This window comes from Phyllostomus discolor, chromosome 1, assembly GCF_004126475.2.
Source record: "Phyllostomus discolor isolate MPI-MPIP mPhyDis1 chromosome 1, mPhyDis1.pri.v3, whole genome shotgun sequence".
Lineage (NCBI taxonomy): Eukaryota > Metazoa > Chordata > Mammalia > Chiroptera > Phyllostomidae > Phyllostomus > Phyllostomus discolor.
The window spans coordinates 58505991-58528271 of NC_040903.2; the positions used below are offsets into that span (position 1 = coordinate 58505991).

At 39.4% G+C, this 22281-nt stretch overlaps 1 protein-coding gene across 18 annotated transcripts in view; it reads right to left on the minus strand.

Moving 5' to 3' along the window:
* KIAA1217 (KIAA1217 ortholog) overlaps positions 1 to 22281 on the minus strand; it is a 276224-nt gene that overhangs the window by 101110 nt on the left and 152833 nt on the right. For all 18 annotated transcript variants that reach the window (XM_036023224.1, XM_036023208.1, XM_036023194.1 and 15 more), the window contains exon 3: positions 2993 to 3191. In XM_036023224.1, coding sequence (XP_035879117.1) covers positions 2993 to 3191 — 199 coding nt within the window. The remainder of the gene's footprint in view (positions 1 to 2992; positions 3192 to 22281) is intronic.

A 22281-nucleotide genomic window follows, 5' to 3' on the forward strand; every position in this document is an offset into this window, starting at 1 on the left:
TTCCTTCTAATGCCAGAGCAGTGAGCTCAGGGAAACATGTGCAGGAAGACACATTCCTTTCCTCCAGGTGCAGCCACACGTTTTGAGGGCTGATTGCAATCTCTGGGATTACTGGGTTATGTTTCTGAGAATTCTTGGACTAGACTTGCTTCCCTCCTTTAAATATCCATCAGTAATTGCTTTGAAGCAATGACTAGCCCTAGCTTGCACGATTGCTCCAGGTTTCAAGTAGCTCATTAGAAGTCGGCTTAGGGGGGAGTGTGCAGTCCTCGTTATGAGAAGGGCTAGGTAGGTTACTGTGAAGGGGATGGTTCACAGAAAATAAGAATGTGGGGATTCACTAAAGGAACTCACCCTGTGGCTTTGGGGAAAAGTTATAGTAGTGTTGTGAAGAGACTGAAGACCATATCTGAGCCACAAGAAAAAAAACTTGGTGTGATTCTAAAGGTATTTAAAATACATGAAGTTGGTTTGGGATTAATTTAGAAACATGTTTGTCCAAGATGAACCAACGGTATAGGCTCAGATTGCATTTACCATGGCAACATTTACAACACAGCATTTCAACCTGAGCTCTCCATAGCATTTCCCTAAGGAAAACATGGAGAACCCAACACAATGATGAAATAGCCAAACATTTAACAAGTTTTACTCTCACTTCAAAAATACCGAAGGATGTAAAATAAAATTTGTCTCTGAGTTTAGATTAAAGCCATTGCCTGCAGTTAAAATCCACATGATACATTTTAGGGGTGGGGAGAAAGGTTCTATATAATGGTGATGGTGAAAATTTACTTGGGCATTCAAATAAGATATAGTTGAGGCATTTTATGCATAAAAGAAATAGAGTAATTCTTTAGAAAGGACATACATGAGATTATCAAATATAAACATTATATTCACTACCAAGTACAAACATTTTCTCCACTTAAATTTTTAGATCCATTATTATAAATAAGTTAAAACACTAAAAAATAAAATTCTAGACAAATTTATAAATCAATGGATTCCCAATTAAACATTTTAAATGTGATTTTTAAAAAATCAGGCTATCAATACTACAAGGATCAACAAGATCGTCTCTTTTTGCAAATATAAACATATTAACTGAAAACTATCAATGTTGAAAGAGACCACTTCTCTCAAGCACTGCTATGTCTAGTTTATCAAATGAATTTGCTTGAAAAAAGATTATCTTAATTTGAAAGTCTTGGGGACCTTTTCCTCTTTGTTTTCCCTCCCATTTGTCTTTCTGACTATCTAATGACACTCCCTCAGATGCATAGAGGAGGTATTAGTAATACCCTGAGGCTTGGGAAAGGCTCTAGAATATTGTGTGGCATGGAAATGTAAAATTTCTCGCTCAGGCCTTGAGGCAGTGGGGTCCAATTGTTCATAATGACTTCATCAGCCTTGAGCTTGGTAAGCAAAAGTGGCTTTGCCTAGAGTTTCATGCTTATGTATCATTACTGTATCCCTCAATTCCTCTAATTGCAAAATGTGGAGATTCAAGATGATTGTTGTAAAATGCTCTATCCATGTAAAAACTCTACATGGGATCCTAGTACTGCTAACATGCTCTTTAAACGTCACATGATTACTTTGTGTTTATGTTTTGTAAATCCCCATTTCCTTTTTTGGTGACAACATGATTAATACTTTATTCAAGAAACAAACATACAGTTTCTGATACCCATGAATATTTAAACACATTTTTTAAAAAGCAGGAAGGGTGTGCGACAGCTGCAGCACCCTCTACCTTAGGGCACGTGTCAAGCTTTGAAAGCCCTACATTACTCATCCACCTTGGCACATGCCGAAATGTGTCTTTTGTGATCATTGTGAGATATTTATCAGTTTTCATTTATTATGCAATAAAGGCATATTTTTAAAAGTGGTTTCCCCTAATTTCATAATGAAGAGACAGGCCAGCCTGCTATTCCCACAGGGCAAGGACCCAGAAAGCCAAGTTGTGGCCTAGGTGAGCTGAGGAGGGAGCACACTGAGGGAATAAAAAATTCTTGACCAAGAATGTGGACAGTCAGGTTTGGAGCCAGGTGTGGTAATGAGCTGTCTGTGTGATCCTAAACAAGCCCATTATTTTTTATGGATCTGAGTGTCTGGTACCATAAAATGAAAAGGCTGGATTAGTCACTAAATAACTTTTTAATTTCTAAAATGTTTAGGGGCTATATTAGCACCTGCTCATTGGTGCTGATTTAAATCCTGTATCTCAGGCTGCTTGGCTGAGACAGATCATATGGGTCCCTCCTACTCCATACACAACACCACTACAGTTGAGAAGGATGCTTTTACTTCCAGGCCACCTGCAGTAGCAGGAGTTCATTTTGCCTCACTTTAGAGTACATTCTACTGGGGGGTGCTGGAGAAAGCCCACCTAGAAAGTCAGATCCTTTGGTAAAGGCTGACTATTAACAAACAAATGGAAAGAGAGAATACTTCTCAACCTCTTTTCCTGTGGACAGTGATGGAGTGCACCGCTGGTATTCCAACTTGCTCCTGTAAAGAATGACTCAGTGCAGTCACTACCTTAGATGTCTACAGGCTCTGTCCCTGAGGGACAGGGCACTCGAGAAGACATTCGGAAAGTTCCAGTCATAAGTAGTGCCTTCAACCCATGATCTCAATCAAGTCTCTCTACCTGGGTCTTAATTTCCCTAACTCTTAATTAACCACTGGATTGGGTCCCTTCCTAAGTTCTCTTCCAATGTAACATGTAAAGATCTATGTGGGAGAAGTCTGCCCTCATCTTTCTTGACTTTGTAAACCACACCTTGTAAGTAAATCATAGAAAAGCAGTTAGTGAATTCACATTTGGGTGAGATAAGCCTGACAGTCAGGGTAAGAGCAATGCTTTCTTCCCTGGGACATGAAGAGTTTAGGACTCGACACAACCCATAGCAATGCTAAATGCAGTATGGTGGACACACACACACACACACACACACACACACACACTGTAACTGCTTACCTTACATCATTTAATTCATAATACACATTTCTGCTTTCATCTTTGATGTAAATGGCGACACTGGGCGACTCCAGCATTTTCATGGTGAGCTGCTGTGGAAAGGCACTTACGAAGAGAGCCCGGATTGTGTCTGCACTTGTGATTTCATTCGGCATCCTGAGCTGCTTGGTTTCATCTCCATACTGCAGATAGAGAACTCCTGCATGCAAAATGAATACAGGGATCAGTCACAGACCAAGACTCACAGCACAGCTAAGCCATTCTGTCTGACCGCATGCCGGAATGTTCTGGGCAAGCTTGAGAGCATGTAACAAGAAATACATGTTTGGAATTTTCAAGAAATGCATTTTCAGGTTATCTCAAAAGTACCTATTTTTATTCTTTGGAGTCTAAGCAGGTGTTAAAGAAGCTAATTTTCAACTTCTTTGAAACCAAAAGAGCAAAAAGCTAACCTCTGATAGCCTAAAGCAAAGTCAATACTAATTCCCTTGAAAAGTATATTTAGGAATTTAATCATGTAGGGTGATTTTTTCCCCCATGTCTTTCACTAACTAAAAGCACATTCACTATAGACATGTGAAAGATAAATAGTGTAAGTCTTTATAGTCCATTCAGAAACATTTTAAGTGGCATTTTCTGTGGACTAATACATATTTATTGAATGTTTATAGCATATGAAACTATCTATAAGAAAAGCATCTGGTATACCAATGTCTCAGAAAGAAACTGGAACAAGACAGTTACACAAAGAAAAACAAGTGCAAGATGGTAGAATTCCAGAATTCCAGAAGGTATGTGGATCCCAATGAACCATGACCCCCAGTAGTCATTTATGTACTCCCCAGATTGAGTCTGAGCTTTGCCATGTGGCTTGCTTTGGCCAATGGGACATTAGCAAGTGAGATATAGAGTGGAAGCTAGAAGTGCTTGCATGCTAGAGCTTGTCCTATTGGTGAGCGTGATCACGGATTCTCCCCCACAGAATCAAGCTTCTGTGGAGACCAGCCCAGCAACATGAGGAGGTCACATGGTGAAGAATGGAAGCCCAGACTGATGGACTCACTAAACACCCATTCAACTTCCAGAAAGACTGGCCAGTCATGAGGGAGAGCCTTCTTGGTAGGGTACCTATGGCCACAGGTGAGCCTACCCAGCTGACATCACATGAAACAGAAACAAGATGCCCCCTTTAAGTCCTGCTCAAGATGCAGAATCATAAGCAAATAAATAACTGTGGTTGTTTTAAGGAACTACGGTTAGGGTCAATGTTATTCAAAGAGAGATAACTGAACCAGAGCATTGAAGGTCCCGACATTTAATTTGAATCCTTTTTCTTGTGAGACGCTACTGAGGAGGGACTACTACCACTAAAGGAATCTTTGGCAAAAGAGACTAAGAAGAGAATAAAAAATGACTTCTGGTTAAATATGGCAGTTTGTGGAGTAAATTTATCTCTGCCTGCTCCTGAAATTCCATTAAAATGACAACGAGGAATAAAAAAGTATACATCAAGGAATTAAGGGAAAGAGAGAGGAAACCAGAGCAGAAAAGAGTAAGCTGACACCTAGGTCCTCCAGGAGACAGCTCCACATAAAACGTGCAGGCCCAGGGAAGCTCAGGAAATGAGGCGCCAGATCTGTTGAAGGCAGGAATGCAGAGTGAGTGGAAAGCATGAGCCCTGATTGAACTATTTTTTTTTTAATGGCACAGAAATCTGCCCACATCTCCCTTTCTATCCCACTTAGCCAAGTGACTCCCCATATCCATAGAAGACTTAAGAGGTTGAATCAACATACCAGATTCACTGGACACAGGAGAGGGTGGGTGAGGTGCCCTCTGACAGAATGCTGGCACAGGGGTGACATCTCAGTCAGGAAGCTAGTGGAACCCCTCTAGAAAAGGAGACTGGGACATGACAAGAGACCCACAGAATTCTGAGTGCTACTGTTCAGATTCTGTGTGGTCACCCCATTGTTAAGCAGCCTGGCCCATATATAAAAACTTCCTCCTAGTACATCCATGCATCACTCATACAGTAGCAGACTACCAAGGATTAACAGACAGTTCATAAAAGCCTCTAATATGGAAGAAAAGACTGAAATAAACAGAAAACAGAAACTCAGAAGAAATGAAACATGAGAGCAGAAATTAAAAATTCAGTGAAAAACAAAAAGTTGATAAAATTTGAGTAAATGGAGTAAAAACACTAAAGGATGAAAAAAGGATGAAAACCAATAAGAAAAACAGAGAATTACTTCAGAGAATCCCAACAGCTAATAATGAGGATTTGGATAAAAAGAGATCAGGAAAAACACAAGTTTTATAAAAAAGCATTATAAGAATCCCTCCTTCTCCAAACTTAAGGACATTGAAAATATTCATGAAATGCTCAACACACACATGCCTGTCACTGAGAAATTCCAGGTGGCAGAGGAAACAAAGGTTCCTACCAGCCCAGAGGGTGGGGAGAAAGTCACAGAAGTATCAGGGGTCAGAAAGGCATTAGCTTTCTCAACAGCAACCCAGAAGCCAACAAACCATGTGGAACAGCCTTGACAATCTGAGAGAAAATGCTTTTGATTAGGTTCATATCCACTCCAAACCATTGGTCAGGTACTCATTAAAGGCAGCTTCTCAGCAAGGCCTTTCCGGACCACCTTGTTCACTACTTTAGCACCCATTTCCCTTAACATTTCACACTCCCACCCCTGCTTCACCTCCATTCTTAGCATTTTTCACTACACAGTTGACTCATGAACAATGCAGGGGGGTTAGGGATGGACCCCTGCACAGTTGGAAATCTAAGCATAACTTCTGAATTCCACACAATGTAACTGCTGATAGCCTATGCTGACCTGAAGCCTTACTGAGAATACAAGGTGGAGTGAAAGTGGGTTTACAGTTGTGCCTACGTGAAACACAGTTTATTCTTGTATTGTTATTTATTAATCATTGTATTACTTTCCATATGAACAAGTGCAAGCCTACTTTTGTCTCACCTTGTATAAATAGTAGATTAACACAGTTTGTGCATTATACCTATTATATACTGTATCCTTAGCATAAAGTAAGCTAGAGAAAAGAAAATGTTATTGAGAAAATCATAAGGAAAAGAAAGTACATTTATAGAATTTATTGAAAAAAAATCTGTGTCTAAGTGGACCTACACAATTCAAAGCATGTTGTTCAAGGGTCAACTGTATCATTTATATTTTAATTAGTATTATTGTTATCATCAGTCTCTTCCTCTAAATGTAAGGTTCACAAAGTCAGGGATATTTAAAAATGTTTTATGTTGTTGTTCACCATGGTATCCTGAGCACCTGTTATATGACATATTATGTAGTGTAATAGGTTCTCAATAAATGTTGAATGAATAAATGGATGGATGAATGATTTATTAGCCATCCAAAAGGAATGTTCATTTGGGGTGTAGTTGAATTGTAAGAGCTAGCTTTCTTTCTTTTTCTTCCTTTCTTCCTTCCTTCCTTCCTTCCTTCCTTCCTTCCTTCCTTCCTTCCTTCCTTCCTTCCTTATTTTATTTATTTATTTTTCGAGAGAGGGGAAGGGAGGGAGGAAGAGAGGGAGAGAAAACACTGATGTGTGAGAGGTATCTGTTGTCTCTCACACGCCCCCAACTGGGTACCTGGCCTATAACCCAGCCATGTGCCCTGGCTGGGAGTTGACCAGTGACCTACTGGTTCACAGGCTGGCACTCAATCCACTGAGCCACACCAGCCAGGACTGAACTATAAGAGCTTTCGATGCCCGATGTAAATAGCCTAGTGACCTCCTTCCTGCTTTGTATACACAGTAGAATGACATTCTGAAGTGTCCTTTTGTATTCAGCATAAGAGGCCCAACTTCCCCTCTCTGCCCAACACAGTTTTGAACCTTAGCTTCTTCATGAAGTTAGTTCTCCAGCATATCCATTCTGTTACATGTTCTGAGTGCAGAAAAAAACTTTCAAGCCTGTCTGGTCACAGATTGTGCAATGATTTTGCCCCAAAGGGGAGATGTGGTAACTGCCCGTGTGGTTGCTAATGCCATATCCAAAGGCCAAACCCACTCTTGAGGTCTGGGCTCCAACCATGTCTGGGTGAGGCCCCTGCTGATGGTCACTTACGGCCTCACTGCAGTCAAATATCATGGCCTCATTCCCCAAAGAGCCTGGTTTTCATTCCCACATCTGCATTCTGTACATGTATGCACTTTAAATAGAATTTATAGGCTCTGAGTGAAAAAAAAAAAGGGCCTAAACTAAGGTGACCTCAGGGTTTGACTGGTGTAGCTGCCAGCTGGGTACACAAGTCCAGTTACAGATCATGAAAATCCGGAAAAGATGGGAAAGATGCCTTTATAAACAGAGAATAGACTTTTTCACACTTGATTCAGTTTGGTTTCTCAATTCAGGAAAGGTATTTAGAAATGCTTAAACTCAGAAGGAATTCTCTTAATACACGATGGCGTTTTATTGGCACAGTGATGAGAGTCAGCGCGCTCTGGCATACTTCCCCAGCTCTGCGTTCATGCTGCCTGCTCCAGACTCACAGAGGAAGTCTGAAGGGCTTTGGATTATAAACTCTTCCTTTCTGAAGGAACAAGGACAGGAAAATGCATTTATACGGTGTCTGCTATATGTCAGAAACAACATGCATGTACAGCAGGTCTTCAAAAATACTGTTAAGCTGTAATATTGATGAGATGCCCATGGAACTTAACTCTTGTTTATATCGACTAGCCTACGGTAAAACTGGTTTCCTTATTTGTCATTCCACTTCAAGGTGCAGAACCTATGAACGGCATTAGGTGAGGATGTCACGTATTTCATTTAATCAGCCCAGTGTCTCTTGACAGGTCAGTGTTATGGCCCCATTTCATAGATTGTACCTAAAGTTACAGCCACCAAATGGCTTAGCTAATTTATATATCTAGTTCCATCCATCTGCAGAACCAATCGTCAACAACAAAATAAATCGAGCCACTTTAAAATGGTGCTGGAGCTGCCATGCCAGAGGAACTGCCCTGCAGTCTTACACCTCAAATCTTGGGATGTTAAAATGAGACAAAATATGGCCCTGGCCAGATAGCTCAATTGGTTAGAGCTTCGTCCTCATACGCCAAGGTTGTGGACTTGATCCCAGTCAGGACACATACAAGAATCAACCAATGAATACCTAAGTAAGTGGGATACAAAATGCTCTCTCTCTCTCTCAAAATCAGTAAGTGAAAAAAAAAAAAAAAAAAAAAAAAAAAAAAAAAAAAACAGAGCAAAATAACCATTGGATTGGACCTGGGACAATATCTTGTCCAAGAGCTACTTACAAAGATAAAAAAGCAGTTATTATGACTATTGGACTGATAACTATTGGATTAAAAAATTTTTAAAAAACTGTTTAGAATTAACATCATGTGTTATCTACACCAATAGAAATGCCTTTCTTTTATTAATGTAATTATTCCTCTTCCCCTTCTCATAAATATCCATTACCTTTACCTCCTAACAGCAACATTATTTGAGCTTTTGCCTAGATGAATGATTCCAGAATAGCCATTCTTATTGATGTCAAGTAAACACTTGTGTGTCTCTCACTTTGAGAGGCCTTTTTATGTTTAGCTTAGGACCATGATCTCTCTCGAAGCATACAGCCTAAATAAATGTCTGCATTTAGTGACATCCATTTCCTCTAACCTTCCTGTTTGGATGAACTTAGCTGTCCTCACACTTAGCCTGACCATCTGCTTGAAAATGTTGAGACATGATGGGGGCAGCTTGGAACAAACATTCTTACCTTTAAGTCAACTGAAGTCAATGCTGACACACAGTTAGAAACAATGCACATGCTGGGAGAAGTGGGGAAGGCAGAGCTCTGAAGGCAATAGAGTTGAAATGAACCTCACGACACTTGGAGCCCTTCTGAGAAGCCTGAATGCTCATGGGTGCTCCCATCCTAATGGCTCTACAGAGGCAACGTGCACTTTTTACCCAGAACTCTTGGTCACAGTTTTACAAAAATCAAAGTGCACCTCACAGGACACCCTTATATCACATATACTCATAATCCTTTGAATTTTAGAACAGTTCCAGAATGTGGGACATCTTCTAAAATATTCTTTATTTTAATATGACATGCAAAATTTTCACAGTGTGACCTTGTTGTGGACTGAATGTTTTGTTTCTCCAAAATTCACATTAATACTTGAAACCCCAGCCCTGGCTGGTGTGGCTCAGTGGATTAAGTGGTGGTTTGTGAACCAAAGGGTCACCAGTTTAATTCCCAGTGAGGGCACATGCCTGGGTTCTGGGCCAGGCTACCCAGTAGGGGGTGCGCTGGAAGCAACCTCACGTTAATGTTTATCCACCTCTCTTTCTCCCTTTCTTTCCCTCTGGCTAAAAACAAAATAAATAAAATCTTAAAAAAAAAAACCACCCAAAACTTTGAATCCCCATAGGAAGAGACAGGATTTTCTTTCTCTCTTTCCACCTGGGATACAACCAAAGGAAGAGAGCTATTTGCAAATCATGTTCTCCCAGGTACCAGATCTGCTAGCACCTTGATGTTGAACTTTCCAGCCTCTGGAACTGAGAAACACATTGTTGCTTAAGACACCCAGTCTATGGTAATTTGCTATTGTGGCCTGAATGGACTCATACAGATCTCAACCTCTTGTTCCAGCCTCATTCCTGGAGCACTGTAGTGGTTTCAGACCTCTTGTTTTTCTGCAAACGTAATTCAGTGGCTTGAGTGGCCTTCCCACCACTTCTGCTTGGCACCCACATTACCTCCTCCAAGCAATCTTTCCCAACTCACTCCACTATCACCTTTTCCTTAATATTGGAGAAATTAATTTTTCTTACATATATACTTACATTGTATTTTACTGAAACTGCAAACATGGCTTTTAATTCTGCATTATTATTAGTTGTATTCATCAGATGGTGATACATAGTAGAGTACTGGGTGCACAGTAGATGTTCAAATATCTTTTCGTAGACATGAAGTCAAATTCCCCTTAATGCAGTCATGTTAATCAATGTGTGCTTGCCTTCTGGGACACCTTCTACAATTTCCAAATGAACTAAATTTCTCAGTTTCTCCAAATCCAATGTAAAATTATGCAAATCAATATCTGTATTACAACTATGGCAAATGCCTAATGCCTTAAAAATAAAGAGCTCTTATAACCCTTCTTGATGGAAATGAAAGTTTTCAATTTAATAAGAAAAGCATAGAAATTAAAATAAGATAGCTTTTTACACCTATGAAATTGTCAAATGTTTTTACAATAAAATACTCAGTGCTGACAAGGGTTGGGAAATGAGATATCTCATATACCACTGTAGGGAGAATAAATTAACACCATTTCTCCAAAGGGCTATTTGTTAATATGTGTCAAAAGCTCCCAAAATATACATATGCTTTGAGCCAGTAATTCTACTTCTACAAAATTATGCACTAAGATGTACTTACTAGGATGCTTAAAGCATCATTTATGAGAATAATATGGGGAGTGTTCATTATTAGGGGGTTCATTTGATAAATCAATTTATTTCATAAACCTATTCATTGGAATACTACATTCTTATTAAAAGGAATCCTAAAAGAATATGGCAATAAGGTAAAAATGTACATTTTGTTAAGTGACAAAGTATGTTACAAAACAAAAAGAAACTAGATTAAAAAAATTAATCAGTCACTTTAATGGCAGTGATAAATCCAGGTTTTGTGGGGCCTAAGGCTTATTCGGTTTTGAGGGGCCTCTTTAAAATTCAGAATACGAAGTCAAAAACATAAAATTCAGTATGAAAGTTAATTATTTATTTACAGGGGCCTGAACCTTGGTTTCACTAAGTGAAATGGTAATACCATTGAAGTGAACATCCGAAGGCATTTTCTTTAAAAAATGAAAAATCTGTTGATGACCTTTGAAAACATGAACGTTAAAGATGCTAATTTCTGGTGCTGTTATTCTGTTCATCCCAATGGCTCCTGCTGCCCTTTGACATGGATTGCTAGAAACTTGTCTCTAAAGAATCTGTAACACAAAGTCACTACAGAACTTGCAGCAACAACAACCGAGTCAATAATTTATTTAGTCTTAAAGGTTACTCAACTATGACGGGAGAATATATTATAAGAAAATGCTGTGAGAAGCACTATAGCTTATTGTGTATATACTACAATTGTAATTGAATTCTCTCTTATACTTAAAGTGGACTGTTGGTTTAATTACGCATTATAATATGAACTCGTCATAAAGCTGAATATTAGAAAAGTAGAATTAGAAAAGACTTCAAATTTAAATGCAAACCCCTAAATAAAATATTAGTAAAGCAAGCCTAGCAATGTATGAAAATACATCATGAGTTTATCTCAAAAATGCAAGGATGGTTTAACACTGAGAAAGTCTAGTACCAGTGCATTCTCCAATAATAAAAGAAACTATACAGTATCTTGATAGTGTCAAAAATGTTAAGAAAAACACACTCATGATTTAAAAAATCATATAAGAACTAAAGAGAACTTTTCTTAACTTGATAAAATGAATCCAACAAAACTCTCAAAAAAGCATAATGTGAAATGATGTAACATTAGAAGCATTCTCCTTAAACTCAGAATTTTTGCTATCGCTGCATCTGAAATCCTGACTAGCACAGTTAATACAAGAAAAATAAATAAAAGGCATATGAATTAGAAGCGATAATCAAAAGAGTAGTCTCTAATGACATAATAGAGAATCCAAGGAAACCAGCAGACACACTATTAGAACTAATAAGGATTCAATGTGACTGAATGGTATAAAATCAATATATAGAATCAACAGCAACCCAAAACACTAGAAAAAAATGAGAAAATATAGTTTAATAAAAGCATACTTCTTGTAACAACAAATGGCAATTTTGAAAAACAATGGTAAAGAGAGTATTTGTTTTATCAAATACCAACTCTATTAAAACAGTATGGGTTTGGCAAAGGGATAGAACAAACAGACTATGGAACAGACTAGAGAGCCTGGGGGTGGGGGGGGAACACATTTGTTTTTTAATCAAGCTGACAGAAGTGGTGGTACAAATCCTTGGAGAAATGACTGTTCACTCAATAAATAATGCCAGGAAAAATTCATCCTCCATAAAGAAAAGTAAAAAAATATATCCTTTCCTTACACCATAAGTAAAATAAATTCCTGGTGGCCTAAAGACCAATGAAGCTTTAAGAACATAACAAAACAAAACATGATATTGTTTCCTAGCATGTTGATATAAGGAAAGACTTTTAAAAGAAACAAAAATCATAAACCATAGAGAAAAACACTGCTTAATTATACTACATTAAAATGATTGCCTTGTACTGCAAAAGACATTGCAAACAAAGAAGACAAACTACAATCCGAGAGAGGATATTTACAGCTCACATGTTCTATCAAAGATTAGTATTCAGAAAAATAAAGGACCCTTTATGAACCAATAAGAAAATAGAAAATGGACAATAATGAATAATCAAAAATGGCTATAAATAGGCAACTCATAGAGGAAGAAATCTAAGCAGCCAATAAACATTAGAATGCCCAACTTCATAGTAATTATGGGAATAAAAATGGAAGCAATGACATATTATTTCATACATAAAAGGTAGGCAAGTCAGTAAATCTAATAACCTCAAGTATTGCTGTGGTCTTAGAAAAATGGAGTCTGTTACTCATTGCTGGCAGGAGTGTACATTTGCACAGTCACTTTGGGACACTTGGTAAAGCTGCAGGTATGCATCCCAGAACCTAGCTACTTCTTTTGTATTATCCATCACAGATAAAAATTTCATGTGTGGGTACCTGTCCCGGGATGCTGTTTGAGCTCCATTTCTCATTGATTTGTTCTCAGTGGCTTATTCATATAATGGAATAGTAAACAGCAATTCTAATGAATGGAGCAGAACCACATCCATCAACACAGGTAAACCTCAAACACTAAAGTTTAGTGAATACAGAAAGTTAGAAAAGGACATATGCAGTATGATCCCATTTATGTAAGTTTTATAACATAGAAAACAGCAATATATATTCTTTATGAATATAGCACATATATTAGAAGCACCAACATTTTCATGACCTCCAACTGCAGCATGTGGTCACCTCTAGGAAAGAAAGAGTGGGGGACAGAAAGGAGATGGGGTTTTATAACATTTTCTTTATCTAAAAATGTAAGAGGCCCAAATCACTTATAGAAACATACTTTTCTCTTCAGAATTTGACAACTTACATAGCACTTGCTACGTGCCAGGCGTGGATCTAAACCCTTTCCAAACATTAACTCACATCATCTTCATTATGAGGTCATCACTTTAATTATCCCCATTTTTACAGATGCGGAACACTGAGGCAAAGAGAAGTAATTTGTGTGACATGCACAGCTAACAATCTTCCCCTTTGTGCTGTGCTCCCTCTCAGGTGTTTAACAGATGAGAATATTTGTTTAATTTTGGTAATATCTATTATATCATTATGTTGTCTGTACTTTTTTCATTCAAATAAGTAAAGAATACGCCATTTAAAAAAAAGCCAAGATAATGCTGTCTCTATAGCATCACTTCCCCAGAGCACCCAGCTCTGACCCAGGAGCTTAAACCTGGATGTAGTTACGGGAATTTGGAAGTTTTTCCTTGGCTTTTGATAAAAGAGTGGGTGTAGAAATTCTGTAATGCCAAGCAAAGAGAAAAGGCAACAAAAGAAAAGAGCTTTTCTTAAAGATAAGAACAAAAGTATAAAAATACAATGATTAAAGTTCCAGGAAAAAAATTAACTGGCCTTTTACAGATATGAAGAGTTGCAACTTTTACAGTTTCCAATGCATGTTTTCAAAGAATCAGAAATTGGCTATAAATCAAAGAAAGTCTATAACCACCCCCACTAGGAGATTATATATCCTGCATTCTTTTCAATCACACTGATTAGCAGATCTAGGCTCAGAGATTATAGACATTAGTGAGAAATCATTGGAGTTAATCTGAAATTTATTTTCTTCTCTGCTAAATTATTAGTATTTTGCATAATAATAACCAGTAATTATTATGGATGAATGAATATATCTTTAGAAAAGTTTTCAGTATGAAATGTTAGTTTTTATATAATTACATGGTGATTTTAAAAAACACACCAAATACAGTGTTATGAATTTTATTGTTCAGAATTTCTTTAATTTTCTATTATTATATAGAAATTAGTCTATTTGAAAAGGTATAACCTGTATGGTCCCCAAGCTGGGAGAAAAAGACATAGGGAGGTGTCCATAGGACAGACTTCTTTTCTCCTCTGGTAAACAAACCTCAGGATAACCAAGAATTTCCAGGGGAAACCTTGAGGGTAAATGTGCTTCTTTGTATTTTTATACGATAAGTTGTGCCAACAACAAAAAAAACAAAAGCCATCCTTGATGATCAACATTGTAAGTAAGTGTCAGTAGGCCCATATCTGCGGTATTCCATTTCATAGGACAGAACCTCTACTTTTTCTGGCTCGTGTTTCAAAGGTTGTAAACGTGAGATGCTTGGACTCCCAAGAGCCTTGCCCACTGGTGCCTCTTCCCACATCTTGTCTTTTCTCGCCATCATTCCTGGGGCCACACCTGGCCTCCTGCCTCCGTACCATGCCTTCCACAGGGGCTCCCACCCCCAGCAATTCTAGTCTCTGTCAATCTGTAACTCTCATGAAACTCATCCACTCTCTAGCACCTCTAGAAAATATTTTGGGGAAAAAACTGACCACCAGTCTGTGAACAACTGGTCTAGAGTTTCACCCACTCATATCCTGGGGCCTGAAAAGGTGTGCTTCAGTTGAAGGGTGATACTCTGGCCATAGGCAGCCACTGAGGGATATTTCAGGAACACTCAAATTTTACTCTTTGCTTTTCTCATCCCCAAAGGAGAAGCCCATGGAGGGGAACGTGCCCTGGGGGTGGGGCAGGGGGGAGGCATGTGCTGGCCAGAAGCTGTTCCTCTTCTAGACTGCTTTTTGTTAGCTTCTTCCTAGGTGTGAGGGGGAGGCTCAGAACTTTTTCCAGAGAATGGTGAGAAAGAGGGTGTGGGCTGTTCGGGGAATTCATATCTCACTGGCTTTTAAAAAATAGATTTGCTGTCTCTCCTATGTGACCCAAAAACATAAAGTTCCCTAATCCATCCAATGCAACATTCATAAGAATGATCAGTTTCTCTTAAGGTCTATGATTTGACTTGATGGAAGTGCAGGACTTTGGAGGAGTGTGCTCCAGAGCCCCTGCCTCAGGCATACACTTTAGAGCCCCCTGCCCCCCGCAACTGGTGCACGCACCTGAGTAAGGAGGGTGGTCAAGGCACGGCTGCTTGCAGGGCATGTGGGAGGCAGGCACCTGCCCCTGTGGGTGGGCAATCACTTGTGTGTGCAACATGAAGGGAGCGGGAAGTAGAATGAAGAGGGGGGCCCTTCCTCTCATCATCCAGCATAGAACTCTGTGAGAAGTTCTGAGAACTCTGAAATCAAACCTGGCTTTCTAGGTCATTTTATAAAGGTGTATTTGTCAAGGATGAGGACAGAACATATTTTATCTAACAGTGTGTCAGCTTGATTTATAGTTTTAAAAATATTTAGACAGACAGTAGATGGGCCTCCGTGCTCTTGCCCCAGGCGGGCTTGTGTGAGACGCAGAAAGATGAGGAGCGTCTCCCAACACCAGCCTCAGAGCCAGGAATAGAACCTTCTTCGCTTCTTGTACTCAAGTTGGTGCGATGTCCACTCTATCAACAAGTGATTTTATGTCTATTTTTGAGTTGTCCTAATGGAGGCGGGTACCTGAGTGTCCTCTACTTCTCCAGGGATTTGGTTACTTTATTTTTGGTTTGGTTTTCTGTTCGTGGGAAAGACTGAGTCATGCCGAGCAACTTTTAGTGTCTCTACATTTTATATACCGGTGAGCTGCTTTTGGTATTAATTTAAACTTTAAAATTTCCCTATTACTAGTATGAATTAATTACTGTTATTTGTTCACTATCTGATTCTTTGGAGCTTTCAGTAGAGCTTTTCTTGGGTCTGTTATAAAAGTTTCCTCCACCACGGCCAGCCACAGCTGCCAAGTGGACACTCCCGGGCAAATCCATCCTGACCCCAGCCTACGGTGGTGACAGAACAGGCGGCAGGGTCAGTCTGTTCTGAGGCCTGACCATGGCTTCCTGACTACTGCCCCTCCCTGTATCCTCCCTGCTGCTCTAGTATCTCTTTGAGTCCTTGGGCCTAGGCCAGAGGGTGTGGATCTTCTGGAAGCCTTTTCTGTGCTCCTGCCTTTGCCACTCTCCACACCCTGCCCCTGTGGAGAGAACAGGAATGTCCTTTTTACAGTCCTGGCCAGAAGAATAAAGGGGTCCCCAAGACAGCTATTGTCTAGGAAGTTCTGGAGAGATGGCAGAACAAAGTGCCCCAGTTCTCTGAGATGGATGCTCAGGACCACAGTTCTATGTGAATGGGACAGAAGAGAGAATGGTGGTTGAGAATGATCTGGGTCATTTGGTGGCACCTGTCCTGGTGGGGAAGAGGGACTTTAACAAAGTTCTATAAGGCTTATCTAATTTTTGTAAAGCATATCCTGGTATGTCATTTCTTGCTTTAAGAACAAGTGCAAAAGGAGAGGGCTGCTGCCAGTGGAACTGCAGGTGCGGGAGAGGAGTGAGCAGTCAGGCTCACAGTCTCTCCCCCAGCTGCCCAGCTCCAGCTCACAGGGACTCCGACTAAAGAAAGGCTGGCTCTGGGGCACTAGTTCCCGCCACCCAATCTCCAGGGCTAGACTTGCCAAACTGAACTTTCTAATCTGGCCTCAAAAGATCCAGAACCACTTTTCGTTGGATCTTTACCCTCTGTACTTTCTGAAGTGGCATTTAAGAGATATCACATCTGGCTACTGCTTCCTCCCCATTTTCCTTTGAAGTTTCAGTGCTGCCATTTACGAGTAGCTCCTATTCTCAACTGCAGGGTCGCAATGAAGAACAAGTGTCTGAGGGTGGCTAAAGCAGCTCTGGGAGTGGTGGGTGGGGACGCACCGCAATGACAAAGTGGCCTTGTTCAGATTCACGTGCCCATGTCTCCTCTATCACAACCTGCAAAAGACAACTCCTGCATCCAGATTCACAATACTTTCATAGCTAATGGGCCCATCTAAATGCCTTAAGATCAAAATGACAAGTGTTAAAAATCCTACTGACCTGGCTGGCGTAGCTCAGTGGATTGGCTGCGAACCAAAGTGTCGCAGGTTCGATTCCCAGCCAGGGTACATGCCTGGGTTGCAGGCCATAACCCCCAGCAACCTCACACTGATGTTTCTCTCTCTCTCTCTATCTCCCTCCCTTCCCTCTCTAACAATAAATAAATAAAATCTTAAAAAAAAAAAAACCCTACTGAAAGCACCAGGAAAGAAGCAATAAGCACTGTGGTATCTACCCTCTTCGCTAGCTAAAGTAAATGGAGAAAAGTTGCTGCTTTGGGTGTTCCCATCATCTCACCCATCGAACAAATTGGGCAGCTACCCCAGGCTGGCAGACACCTGAGAAACAAGACCCAACCCAAATTACTATGACTTAGAAGCATCTCTGCATTCCCTTGGCTTTATCTACAACAATATCAGTGCAACTGATAGATAAACATCATGCTTTATAACAATCACAATAGAAGGGAGAAAATAGAGTATGTTCCTTTTCAACAGGACAAGTAATTCAAACTACACGGAGTACTTATGCAAGTTAAAACAACTAAAAGCAAAGCAGATTGAATCCTTATTTTGATCCTTAAATGAAAGCTGTAGGAAAAGAGAAATATTGACAAAACTCAGGGCTGTTTTAGATTTACAGAGCAGCAAAACGGCATTCACTTACACAGAATGAGAACAACAAAGATGAATTTCACGCATCCTAGAAATATTTGATACCTGAGTGTGCCACACAATCTTCTAAAGGCTGGGGATACAAAGGGAAGCTCAGATATCTTTGCTTCTATTGATGTACAATAGACAATAAACTCACAGACAAGAAAGTGTAAGAGTGTGCCAAATAATAGGAAGCAAAATAAAGCAGGGTGTGGGGGGCAAACAGCATGGGGTGGAAATGGGTGGATTGCTACTTTATTTGCAGTGTTTGACATCCTGCTGACAAGATATTTGAAAGAAGTGTAGGAGCAAGGCTCAAAGACATTTGGGTGAGGACAACCCAGGGAAAGGCAGTGGCAGGTCTTCTTGAGGCGGGAGCATGCCTGTCATGTTCCCGGAACAGCAAAGGGCTAGTGTGTTTGAGGAAAATGAGTGAGATGGTGAATGGGGTAAAATGAGATTAGAAAGTTAGCAAGTGGTCACATTGTGTAGTTTCTTGTACTCAAAAGGAACTGGGAAGGCAACAAAGAGTGATGAGCAGAGAGGTTACAGATGAGATCTATTTACCAGGGTTGCTTTGTTAAGAACTGACCATGGAGACAAGGATTAAAATTGGAAGACCATAGAAACCTAAGGCAATAGTCCAGAAGACAGATTATGGGAGGCTGGACCTGGGCAGGGTGCTGGAGATGATGAGAACTGGTTAGATTTCTGGATACATTTTGAAAGTAGAGTGAATAAGATTTCCTGACAGATGGGATATAAAATGAGATCAACAGGAGTCAAGGGGAATGGTAAGGTTTTGGTATTAGCAACTGGCAGGATAGGGTTGCAATTGACTGACAATGGAAAGACTCTGAGAGGAATAGATTTTGGGGTGGGGGGATTACAAGTACATTTTTTTAACCTGTTAAGGCTGAGATATCAAGTAGGTAATCTAAGTTATTAATCTGGACTTCAGGGGAGAGATTTCAGCCAGAGGGGTCATCATCATTACTATAGACTCAGTGTTTGTGTCCATCCAAATTCATATGTTGAAGCCCTAACTCCCAATGTGATGGTATGTGGAGGTGCGGCCTTTGGGAGGTGACTAGATCTAGATGAGGATTTGAGGGTAGAGCCTCACGATGAGATTATTACCCTTATAATAAGACACACCAGACAGTGAGCTTCCTTCCTTCTTTCCTTTCCTCCCTCCCTTCCTCCCTTCCTCCCTTCCTTCCTTCCTTCCTTCCTTCCTTCCTTCCTTCCTTCCTTCCTTCCTTCCTTCCTTCCCTCCTTCGCATACAGCAAGGAAAAGCCATGTGAGGACACACTGAGAAGTTGGCCTTCTGCAAGCCAGAAAGAGAGGCATCACCAGAGGGTGATCATGCTGACACTGTGACCTTGGACTTCCAGCCTACAGAACTATAAGGAATTAAATTTCTGTTGTTTAAGCTACCAAGTCTGTGGTATTTTGTTATCACTGCCCACAATAATACAATCATATGGGTGATATATGGTGGCATGGGACCAGAGCAGATCACCTAGGCTTAAGAACAGATGAGGTCTGGGGGCTGAGGCCAATGTTTCTGGGTCAGAAGATGAGAAGGAACCAAGAAAGGTGATCAAGAAGGAGCTGTTAGGGCAGTAGGAAGAGAACTGAGAGACAGAGGTGTCCAAGAAGCCAAGAGAAATAGGTATCTTAAGGACAGGAAGTGGCCTGGTGAGTCAAGTGTTGGCAGATCAAGTGCAATAAGGGCCGATTAACATGTGGAGGTCACTGGTGACCTTGACCAGAGCTGTTTCTATGGAATGGTGGGGCTGAAGTTCTAAATGGATAGGTTCAAGAGAAACTATAGGAGACGAGCTGGACACTGCCGACGAGCTGTCTTTAAGTTATTGTGTCCTAATGTGACAGTAGATGGAAGGAGATTTCATAAAATCTGGGAGCTTTAGCGAAAGCATTGAATAATCCAGTTTCAGAACAGTCCCAAATGATTGCTGAAGACTGACAGGCAAATCAGATGAGACACTGCTTAAATGCCATCAGTAATAACAAAAATGTTTTTATGAGATTCAGATTTCTTTTTTTAACCAAGTATTTTATGGTATTGTTACAATCATAGTGGAAAATTGTAACAAACATAAAATTGCACAGGATCTTTCTTTTAGAATTTTTCAGATACAAACAACTTTCAGTCACAGTGCTATCTGGCAATCCAGCAGGAACTCGTTCCTATGCAGATATTACCAACCCGCCCTCGGCAACAATTTCTTTGTAAGGCATGTTTTGTACACAAAGTGGGGTTACACTCATGATCTTTGTGATATGCTTGGCCAGAAGCAAAAGCATCAATTTTCATTAGCAACTTCCTACTGATAATATCTAGTTTCCAAATTCCAAAGAAAAACTAAAAATTTTAATGTTCACAGCTAGGCTCAAGGAAACAAACTAGGGTCTGTTTAAATGTGAAGTGTGATGCAAATTTAAAAAAAATCACAGTGGAGTTTTAATTTTCCATTGTTTCTTTTCTCTCTCCCAGAATATGCTTGTCTTAGATCCTTTAGTGATGCTTACAAATATAATGGAAAACGGTGTCCCAATCTAAGAAAATCCTATGGTTGTGTGCATATATGCACATAATTTTTATAGGCATATGTATGTATGTGCATGTATGTGTATATGTGTGTATACATATGCACATATGCACACACATACTTTCTCAGACAAGCCAAGAGAAATTATTACTGTTGTGAAAGAATTCACCAAACACAACATTTGGTGGTTATATCCAAATGAACTTTATCACAATTATAAATTATCTGACCAAGGGTCTTGGGAACATAAGTGAGATACAGTGGATAAACCAATACATTTAAAGTTAAAAGGTAAAGATTCTGTAATAATTCACAACACAAAAAAATAATGTTAAGGACCTCAAAAACAGTATGATTTCCTTATGTTACAAAATACTTGCATATTTGTTATAACTTGTCTGTCTTTATCATTGAGCATTAAGTTAGTACACAGTTACACACAGCAGGAAAAAAATTAAAATGTGTCTATTTGAATGGAAATATACTGATCAATGAGAGCAGTTACTTTGACAGGACCAGATTTATTAATTAAAGTGTGGCCCATTTTACCTCAGTAGGTGGAATTTCAGCCTTAACTTAAAATCTGACATGCGCATCTTGTTGATATTTTTACTGACTTCAGTCTTATTGATACTGTTTTCAATACGTGGTTCCTCTCTTACATGGTAAATTAAAAAAAAAGAACATAATTGTGAGCCCTGTATGTACAAGAAGACACTTAGAATGCCTCATTCACAAGGAGAGAAAAAGAACACGTGCACAAAGAACTCGAGAAACAGATATTTTCAATACCTTGCAAAAAGAGTAAGAGGAAGAGAGATGTGACTTTTATGCTGAAAAACAAAATTCAGGGTTATCCAATTTCTAATTCCTGTGCCAAAGCTGCTGTTCTAGATTACCTCAGTCAAATCACTGAATTCTCTCAATTTGTTCATCTAAAACTTCTATAAACCCTCTATTCCTCAAATACTATTGAATTCCTTTTGGCTATTTGACTTTCACTTAATTTAAGGAATGGAACCTTATGTAAATGCTACAGAACACCTCCAAATGGTAAAATCAAAGTTCCCTTTTCAACACAGAAGAACACGTACGTAAGTGTTATTGTAAATTGGGGGTGGTTACTATTCAATACCCAAGCCTCACCCATCACCTGGGTGGGCAGTGCAGGGATCTGAGAGAATACAACAGGATGGTGTGGACGTGGGCTCTAGTCAAACTGCCGGAAAATGTTGTGTGATCTTGTCTAAGTCAACTTTTTTTTTAAAAAAAACAGCTCTATTATGATAAAATAATGAATAAATTTAACACATTTAAAATGCACAAATAAATTCTATACTTTAAAATTGCACAAATTTGATGAGTTCTAGTATAAGCATATACCCATAAAATCATCACCAAAATAAAGATAATGACCTGTTTTCTGCCACTATAGAAACTTGGAAGGGATGTGATTCATTCTTTATAGGTGTGAGTACAAGAAATTTGCCCCCCCCCCCCGAAATCTACTTTGTGGGATTTAATAAGTTAGTATATATAGAAGTGCTTTGGCAATTATAAACCATTATGTCATCTATTCCAGTTCATTAACTGACTTAACACATATTTATTGAGTGTCTACTACATGTAGGCAACAAACTGACAGCTTGTAAAACAGCAATGAATAAAACAAGATACCTGTTCTCATGGACCTTTTATGCTAATTGGGGACAGACAGAGACATGCCAATAAACAAATGAGCATATACTATGTCAGTTAATAATTAGTCTACTGTATGGAAATTAAACAGGTTAGAGTAAGCCTAACAGGAAAGAAAAATATATTCAGAAAGTATGTC